Source organism: Leguminivora glycinivorella, chromosome 5 (genome assembly GCF_023078275.1).
Source record: "Leguminivora glycinivorella isolate SPB_JAAS2020 chromosome 5, LegGlyc_1.1, whole genome shotgun sequence".
NCBI lineage: Eukaryota > Metazoa > Arthropoda > Insecta > Lepidoptera > Tortricidae > Leguminivora > Leguminivora glycinivorella.
The window spans coordinates 21,340,423-21,350,815 of NC_062975.1; the positions used below are offsets into that span (position 1 = coordinate 21,340,423).

The following is a 10,393-nucleotide window of genomic DNA, read 5'->3' on the forward strand; positions in this document are numbered from 1 at the left end:
AGTTTAATGTTTTAATTAAAATAATTAAACAGTTTATGGAGAATAATGATGTTGGTCCAAAAATTAGTTATATTTTCTTGATACTCGTATTTATTCATAGGCGTATACACACATACATGGCTGCAGTAAATGATAAACATGTAATCTTGTGTCAAATGGATGGTAATATTCATTGTTTGCTGGTTCAACAGCGCCCCCAAACGGTTATTTACTACAACCAAAACGTACGTACATTTAATTTTTCAAGTTAAGTACACGCTATACAGGTTGTCCCTAAAACCAACGCCAAAACGAAAAGGGGGGGTGATAGGACATCATACACATTATGCGAATTTGACCTTAACGAAAATGTCATAGTTTTCAAGATATTGGCACATTTTAGAAGTATGATTAGATACACTGATAAAAGTTAAATTTTTTTTTCAAAATGTGTACCTATTGACGTGATATTATGATTTTAGAATAAAGAAATATGTCATAAATATTTTCTTAAAAAAAATGAAAATATGATTTTGGCCACTTCCAGGCTGCGAACAGCGTCATCTAGTTTTAAGCCTAAAAGGCCCATACATTTCAGGGGTACGCTTTTTTGTATGGGCTTTTTCACTTGATTCCAACTAAAGACAAATAGCTCGACGTTCCCAAAATGTTTACCCCCATCAAATCCTTCCTTATATTTTCCTTAGATTAGCAGTATTTTCTAAACCTACCAATTTTCGGAGCAGCAGTCTTTGCATAACAGTAATAGTTGGCAAAGCGCTCTGGCAGTACGCTCCGCTATCTCCGCTTTGAGTAATTTATGATATGAAAATATTCTCTTTGGTTATCTCCGTTTAAGAGATGCATTCATTCTACACTCAGATGGAGATGCATCTTTTTTGCATTTAGTTGTAAGATTCCTGCATCAAAGGAAGTCAGGATTTTGTCTTACTTTTAAAATTTTCACGCACGCGAGTAACTAAAAATACAGTTCCACAGTAAAATTTTAATAATCAGAACGTTCAACTTAAACGGTTGTTTGTTCAATACAGAATATAGGAAGAAAGAAATTTTATATCAGATAATTGAGATAATGTAATGAGTACCTATACAGCTCAATTAAGCGGAGCGGTACGGACGTTGCTTTCATTATACGATCCGTAATGTACGTTCTACACTGCGTCAATCGCATAAAACAACTTCGAAGACCAAAAATAAGGGCCCCCTCTCATTTAGCGTTTTTTTAACGTCGACCTCTCTTTACCCGCGCAGCGACTCCGCGACGTCTTGTTAGCTTGTTGTCGACGTCACGCAGCGCAACCGTTATTGTGACGCTGACGTTTGAAAAACGCCACCTCGTCGCATCGGCGCTGCGAGAACACGGCGTCGACGCTACGCAGGCGTTAATGAGACGTCGACGTTCAAAAAACGCTAAATGAGAGGGGGCTCTAAGATATCCAATAATAACCTGTGTACTGTGTCACGGTTGCTGCAAAGTTTAGATTAATATCCGGAACAATCGGTTTACAAAGGTTGTCAAGCACTGGGACATTAAGGTCACATTCCCCGATTTGAATAGTAATACAAAAAGTTCTTGATTCGCTTTACATCGCTGCCACGCTTGAGTACCGAACACAGACCTTCACTGCTAGACGAAACATTCAAGCCAACTCAACATAATGATCTCCCGTATTAAATTTTTATGGAACGCAACCCCTTTATCCAGTTGTGACAGCGTTTATAACAGGACTCGTGTATTTTTGTGATATTTATAAAAATAATACTACAGGTTTAGAGTTGAGCCTGGGCTGTTCTTATACACAGGCAAGGTTACGGAAGAGTACTTCGTCGTTCCTGGAACCTTGCTCTACACCAAGGCGACGGCAGCAGAGGGATTTTAGTGGGTAAACCATCATGTCAATGTCAATAGCCTAGGCCCTAGGCGAAAAAGTTTGAGAGGTCATACTCATGAAGTGCCGTGAGGCCGTGACACGATTTAAAAAAAACACTGGCCTAGGGAGTCCCACATAACCATTCTCACCTCGTCCCCACGCCTGGGTTCTACCCAGATGCATACCAATGTGTAATGTATTTCCCCTTTATGCTATGTCATGGTTTACGATGTTTCTCGATTGCGCTGCTCAGATCACGGTATTTTACTAATTTGGGGTATTTACTAATAAAACTGCACATATTTCTGGTGACCACGCGCTCTTTGTAAAGCCTGATGAGAAATATTTGAATATTGTCAGGAGGGCGCTGTTATTTTAATTTATAGGCTGACAGTTCAGTATAGTATGAAGAAAATAGTTCTTATGAAATTCCGCAACATGGCGCGTAGTCATAATTATATTTCTTAAATACTTCATAGTGCGGTGTCTATGCAGTATGTGGTACCGAAACACGGCTCATTCCGAATTTCGTACACGCGCGACACGTTTAAGGAAAAGTGTGACAAATTTTATTAACGACAGTGACGTGAGCAACAATGTGCCCTTAACATCGTTATGTGTTGTGCCCTATAGCGGTAAAAAATAGGCCAAAATTGACCCCACATATGATCAAAATAGGTGTATAAATCTTGAACATCAAGGTGAGTGTTGGATTATGTAAAAAGAGGACGCGTGCGAAGTCGCCTTTTCACACCAATTTACCAAGAAGTACTCAATTTTCATCAGTGAAACATTATTAAAGATATTTTGTCACATATTTGATGCATACCAACGAAAGATTTAAAGTACGGGCCAATTATAGACGTTAAATTTTCGTGAGACATATTAAAATATTTAATGAATCTACACTCTGTTTTCGTGAGACATATTCAAATATTTAATGAATCTACGTTGCTTTCGTGAGACGTATTCAAATATTTAATGAATCTACGCTCTGCTTTCGCGAGACATATTCAAATATTTAATGAATCTACGCTCTGCTTTCGTGAGACATACTCAAATATTTAATTAATCTGTGCTCGGAGTTTCGCCGCCGCGTGAATCCTATATGCCTGAAGAGGGGCCTCCAAAATTGACCCGAAACATGTCGCATCTGTAGCGATATAATAACGCGAGTACAACCGTAGATCGATTAAATATTAGGGGCCCATTCGATAATGTTAGTGATTTATGAGTATATCTATATATATAGATATAGCTTGCCCAATTTTATCACAATGACGCCAGGCCCGGTAGCCGAATGGCATTTCTCCGACGCCAAACGAAAGCGATACGCCGCTGGCTCTGTCGCGCCAATACGCAAGCGCGATAGAGATAGATATCTACTAGCGCTTCGTTTCGTGAGCGTTTCGTGAGCTATTGTGCTAGCCACCCTGTGCTGCACCGTATCGTACATTAAAATCGCAATAGGTTTTTTAAAATGCCGTGTTACCAGTAATACCTCGAGAATGTCGAACACGAGCATCGGAGGATCAGCTGGTACTATATCAGCGGCACGGCACTCGGAAGCAATTCCGTTCCGATTTATTACATCTATGTCGTTCAGTGTGTTTGTGCCTCTGATATATCGGGCTGTTTGGGAGGCCCTTAATTGTGGGCGGGCCGGGGCAATTTGTCAAGGACTTTTTATAAACAAACTTTAAATAGGTTAATACGTTGAGCTGGTCCTCTTTTTCTATTTTTTTTTAACACTTCTAGAGCTGCTGATGCTGTTGTCAATATGCTACAGAAACCGTTTACCATCCGACAGGTGCCTAAAATAAGTTCGTTTCCAACAGAAATTCATATAAAATTCAGGTCCTTATTTAATAACGACAAAGGTCCTTACTGAACAAGAATCAAAAGCGCTTTTACATCACATGTAATGGTAAGTATCCTCCTTACAAAGTTACTGTACTTCAGGTACATACACTGTATAACACCTTTTACGAGCAAGTGTTAAAAAAAGTATTTTATAATCCGGCGCTAAACCTTTATTGAAGTGCCATCATCACTTCCAAGCATGCAAGCAGATGGGTTACCTCCCACTTTATTACGGTAACTTGAAAAAAACTGCCATCAAATTCTACGACAGTTAGAACTTTGATACGCGCATTCGGTTTAATAGTTCCCCTACATAACAATAAAGACTTAGGTAGGGTACGGACACCGTCCCCTGCCAACCGTAAAAAACAAAATCTGTTTACCTCGTTTTTAGGGTTCCGTAGTCAACTAGGAACCCTTATAGTTTCGCCATGTCTGTCTGTCCGTCCGTCCGTCCGTCCGTCCGTCCGTCCGTCCGCGGATAATCTCAGTAACGGTTAGCACTAGAAAGCTGAAATTTGGTACCAATATGTATATTAATCACGCCAACAAAGTGCAAAAATAAAAAATGGCAAAAATTGTTTTATTAGGGTACCCCCCCTACATGTAAAGTGGGGGCTGATATATTTTTTCATTCAAACCCCAACGTGTGATATATTTTTGGATAGGTATTTAAAAATGAATAAGGGTTCACTAAGATCGTTTTTTGATAATATTAATATTTTCGGAAATAATCGCTCCTAAAGGAAAAAAAAGTGCGTCCCCCCCCCCCCTAACTTTTGAACCATATGTTTAAAAAATATGAAAAAAATTACAAAAGTAGAACTTTATAAAGACTTTCTAGGAAAATTATTTTGAACTTGATAGGTTCAGTAGTTTTTGAGAAAAATACGGAAAACTACGGAACCCTACACTGAGCGTGGCTCGACACGCCCTTGGCCGGTTTTTTACTCAAAAGGAGGCCAATAATAAGCCTGCAAGGAGATAAAAACGGTAACGAATCATCTACATAACAATACTCTATAAAACACCATTCGAATTTCAAAAACTGTTCTTTTATATTACCTTATTCGCAAGGCATCTCGCTCTCACTGACATACAATAATCAGGAAAAAGCGTACGCGAATGATATCAAAATGCGATCAAGTTTACTTGAATCACTAAGCTTGGATTTGGCTCCTGTTATCGGCCTAGCCCCTTTATTTGGGATGCTTTGATGTAAAAATTTATTCCCGACCTCAAAGGAACGAATCGGGGGCTAGTTTCGCGTATAGTTCGTTAGGTTCATGCGTGACATGTCGTTTGTGAAGTTGACAACAATTTAATGTACGTTTGTGTCATCAGTTTTTGATGAACTTTAATATTATTCAATAATATTATTACCTTGGTTTATTAATACTTACTTAGCTTCTTATATTTTACTAGCGACCCGCCCCGGCTTCGCACGGGTACTTTACCTACATGTAAACCTTCCTCTAGAATCACTCTATCTATTAAAAAAAACCGCATCAAAATCCGTTGCGTAGTTTTTAAGATTTTTTAAGCATACATAGGGACATAGGGACAGAGAAAGCGACTTTGTTTTATACTATGTAGTACTGCTTAGTACGTAAAATATTATTTTTTTAATCATACTTTTCAGTGGATTTTGAATCAGTGTTGCTTTTCGAGACTGATATTGTAAAATGATAGTTACAAAATCAGTTTAAAATCAATGGTACTATAATATTTGTAATATAATTTATTATTTCATGTAACTACCTAATATATTTCTGAATAAAACAATATGTTAAAATACCAAATCCAGAAACCTTTAACATTAACAACAATTGATTTTTATTGAGACATAAAAGAAGAAAATATAAAAATAAGCTGCATAATGAGCTGAAGTGATGATGATGAAGCTGAAATCAATATTTTCTAAAAAGGAAATGTCATATCGTTCATCAATTGCTGGCGTCAAGTACAGGTATTTGCAAATCTATTGGACATACTTAAATCAATTTCCACCAAACGACCCAAATAACATAATCCATTCCACCCTATCTCTGAAAACGTCAATCATCATAACTCACAGTTGAATTTTCTAGCGCCAAATAAATGAAAATGTCAAATCCTTATCTTTGAAAAAAGGTAATCGTCGACATGTCAATTCCAAATTTAAAATTCCGCTCACTTCATCAACTCGTGACTTTTCCGTTATAAATTGAACCTGAAATATTGAGTTTTAAAGTTGATTTTATAAAAAAAATGTAGATTAAATATAAATATCAGGGAATCCTGACGAAAACTATATTTCTGATAATACTAATAACGCCGGGTCATGGAAAGTCATTCCGGAACTCTGGCAACAAACTTTCTTCAATATAACGAATTATTAGATTTGAAGACGGGCAGGAATATCGGATATTGGAGATATATTTTTTGGTTTGCTTTTTGTCTAGAATAATAATGGAGGACCTTAATTCGGGTTCACTTGTGTCGGAAATTTGGTATTAGTATTCGTGATTTTTGTTGGAACCTAAGAATACGTGATGACTAATTTTTAACCCCCTACGCAAAAACGACGGGGTGTCTGTCTGTCTGTTTGTGTGCGTGTCTGTCTGTGGCATCGTAGCTCCCGAACGGATGAACTGATTTCGATTTAGTTTTTTTTGTTTGAAAGCTGAGTTAGTCCCCCGTGTTCTTAGTTATGTTTTATGAAAATCGGTCCACTATGTCGCAGTTGGGGTTTTTTTCAAAATTTTAATTTTGTGGTTATTGCTTCGCATTCATGGATGGATAGTTGATTGGTGAAATAGGTAACGCGTTGGACCGGCAATGCAATGATGTGGGTTCAAGTTTCATGTTGGCCAGAGTCGACAGTTGATTTCTTTCAATGCAATTACTGTCTGCATTCTATATTTCCGAAAAGTAGTTTTTTTTTTCAGATTTAATTTTTTTTATTATTATTTTAGCTAAAGCTCTATTAAAAAATAAATGTCCGACTGGCAATATCTTTTTTCTTTCTTCTCTATACGTATACACAGAACCAGCCCTAAAGAGCTTCACTGCCACAATCATAATTCGCATCCCGTAATAAAATTCCTTTCAATCTCTTACTTTTATATAACATACCCTTTCAATATAGTGAGGCTTCATATTATAATAATTATAAGACTCATATGTGGTGTTCCATACCTAAAGGATCAGCTTCATCACTGATTATCACTACACCTTATAAAACAACGACCTAGCCGCGTTTGTCTGTCAGTTTTAATGTTCGCGATTAACTCAAAAACTGTCAAACTAATTCATATTGTGGACTAGTCACTTATGACTGACAGTAATTCTTGAGGAAGGTTTAGTACAAAATTTGATATGATTTTGTATGAGTTAGATATTTGTTAATCAAGCTAGAAAAATCACGCTAACTGACAGCTTTAATCGAAAACGCTGCCCAGACGTTTGAGATATAAATTGTCTCTTTTTCATAGGTCTGTAAAATGTTCTCGATGGCAGCAGGCGTTATAAAGTTTAACACTTTTGAGAAAACCTTGCTATACCCATTTCTTTACTCCTCGTACGAAGCCTTCTGGCAGATTTCAAGTAACAAATACATCATAAGTGCGCTATGACTGGCAACACTTTCCAGGACAGCCAACCTCCGGTCACCCCGCTGATCCAATGAGCAGCGGCCAGCGCCTCGACCTGCCGGACCAATAAGAATGAAGACTGAAGCGCCACAGTTTCCCCTTCACGTCACTATAAAATCAAGGTGCACGGCCCCAGCGTCCCTTCTTTTTCTAACCAAAATCTCTCTCACTACGTGTCCTAGACTCTAGACTAGAACCTATTCAACCCATTGTATTTAAATCCATTGAAAAATGGTAAATATTTGATTAAACTGTTTTATTTAATGTTTGGGTTCCGGCTCAAACAATAAGTATATTAAGGATCCTTTGGGCTTGGTAAGCCACATATATAATTTACCAACAATGTCGGGTTCTTGGAATTATCGGACATGACCAGCACGCGGTATCTAAATAGGTCGGAGTACTCGTACCTATCGCATGTGAAACCCTACGCTCTATTGTTGCATGCTAGCCCGACACATAATAATAAGACATAAAGGTATATTTGTAATACGGATAGATAATAGTCTCGCAAAAATTAAAAAAAAGAAAGAGGAAAATGGGCGCTTTATTTTTAAATATGCCGCCCATTAATACAAAAAAAACGCGTCTGAAAATAGTAGTACTAGTCTTTTTCTTTAGTCCTAGAGCTAAAGACATATTTCCTATACAGGTAAGTAACAATATCAGTGCAAAATGTGACATGTTCGGCCTTGGTCTATTTGTATACATAGACAAATAGATAAACTTATTCTAGCTAGTTGAACTAGTAGTTGTGTGCACATGCACCATAAATCTGTCTCACTTCATTACTTTCTACTTACTTCAATATGCAAGTTACAATCCCATAACCGCATTAAAACTGCGTTAAAACACTTCAATCTGCTATAAATTAACTCGTTTCTTCCTCGAAGTAAAAAGGCTTTTAGCTGATTAATTTTTCAACCCCCTGGAGCCGGTCCAAGGCATAAATCGTGAATAAAACAATTAGAGTTAATCTATGTTTAAACAGCGTCTCTTAGCTCGGGACTTGTGTTTTTGTACAGATCTGTTGAGTGAATGGAGATGAGTACGTTTTTTTTTTCCAAACACCACCGATTTAAGGAAATGGGTCATCGTTATTCAAACTGTGGGGCGCAGCAACATTATAAAGGGGGCCCGAAATCGGAAAAGTACCTCCCGTAGGTGAAAAATAGTTTGGGAACCTCTGACCTAGGATATTACCTACTCCTAGAGAGGTGACAGGGATTGGCAAATAGTATTTGCGGTAAGGCATAAAAAAATATAATTTGAGTATTATGTATTGGGGTTTTTCCAAGTTCTGGATTCTTAGCACAGTCTGATAAGATAGAAAAAGATTAATTAGTCCGAATAAAATTATTTTTTTAATCGGATGAATCTCATCAAAATAAAGTAGCTTTTGATGCTAACTTTAAAACATATATATGAGTAAAGTATTATAAATATGTTATATGTATGTATTGTTTTATGATTCAAAGTGATGAAATTCATTTCATTAGTTGTAAATTTTGCTTATTTGACCAATAAACATTACCATCTTTCAGCAACGATTTACTGTCCTCTTTTCACTTCGCCCATGTTTACTTTGTGTTGTTGCCGGCTAAACAATGTAGAAAATGTTTTTAAATGTGTTCAGTGTTTGTTTTTGTGGCTGAGGCTTGAAAGAGTTACTGTTTATTTAAATGTTTGTATACCGGATTTAATCCTTAGTATGAAAATCAACTGAAATCGCGATGTAAATTATTTTTCAGTACAGATGGTGTTTTTTTACGCACTAGTGCGAGAAGTGGTTCATTATATGCCAGGTCGAAACTTCGGAGGCTCATCTGTACTGAAAAATGTCGTACGATACACGTGCGAAAAGGAAATTCGTAACTCGTGTCGATTTAAAACACTCCCTTCGGTCGTGTTTTAATTTATCGCCACTCGTTTCGAACTTCCTTTTTTACGCACTTGTATCGTAATGTAGTATATTAGTACCCCATACATTCCACAAACTATTAATAGAAGATTCAAATCAGAATGCAAAAAGAGACTTTTTTTGCTTTTGAACGATTCTAAAGGAATTCGAAACTCAACTAGTATAATTGCTATTTTATTACTTACCAGTTATCCAGCTCAGAAGTAACACCAGCATCAGCTGACACACACCCATTTTTAACATTTCTTAATAGTTTACTTATACTTAAATTCTCGTGAGTTCTTCGCACTTTTCATACACATACTGGTATATTATCACATTAACACGATGATTGAACTAAAATGTTATTCAGTTTGTTCATTTTCGATCACCACGCGTTGCAGTTATCTGTAACAAAAAAAAAATCTTTTAATACATTTGATTAATTACATAATGATGAATGAATTTTATTCACTCTGGAACTGTGGATTAATAGTACATTACATCAGAGGCCGGGAAAATGAGGATTTCCGGCCAAGTGGGTATATACGGCCGAGTGAGCGTGCGAGCGAGGCCGGATAGAGATACGAGGCCGGGAATCCGTTTTCACGCCGAGGCATGTATATTGTATAGTGCTTTTCTCAAACATACAATGAAATAAAAAAAATGCTCTAAAGGACAATATTTTATAAAAAAAAGTTACGTTGCAGGCCTAGGCCTAAAAAATAATATGAAATCCCTTTACAGTCCTCTCGAGTTGTTGCGCCCAAAAAGCGATACTTCCCAGCCCATTTTAAGGAACGTAAATACAATATTTCATTGCATGTTTGAGAAAAATACTTTTTGCTGGATAAACTAAAAATAGAACAGAAAAAAATCACGTTCCAATACATGTAATGTCGATTGGGTTATTTTCTTTTTTTGTGAAGTTTTTCGTAAATGTTTCACAAATTACATCTGTATATGTAACAGTGACAATATACTCTTTATTAAAATCAGAAATTTTAATTTCAATCAAATCATGAATTCAAGCTCCATCGTCACCCTCCAGTCTTATTTTTTTTTCTGCAAGAAAGTTAGGGTTAAGTAAAAATAGATATTTTGTCGTACAGTACATATATGTA

At 36.7% G+C, this 10,393-nt stretch overlaps 1 protein-coding gene across 1 annotated transcript in view; it reads right to left on the minus strand.

Moving 5' to 3' along the window:
• Positions 1-9,642, minus strand: part of LOC125226582 — a 509,615-nt gene extending 499,973 nt beyond the window's left edge. Inside the window, exon 1 of the mRNA XM_048130586.1 lies at positions 9,476-9,642. Within this exon, the coding sequence (XP_047986543.1) occupies positions 9,476-9,533 (58 nt within the window). The 5' untranslated portion in view covers positions 9,534-9,642. The remainder of the gene's footprint in view (positions 1-9,475) is intronic.
• Between the last annotated feature and the right edge of the window lie 751 nt (positions 9,643-10,393).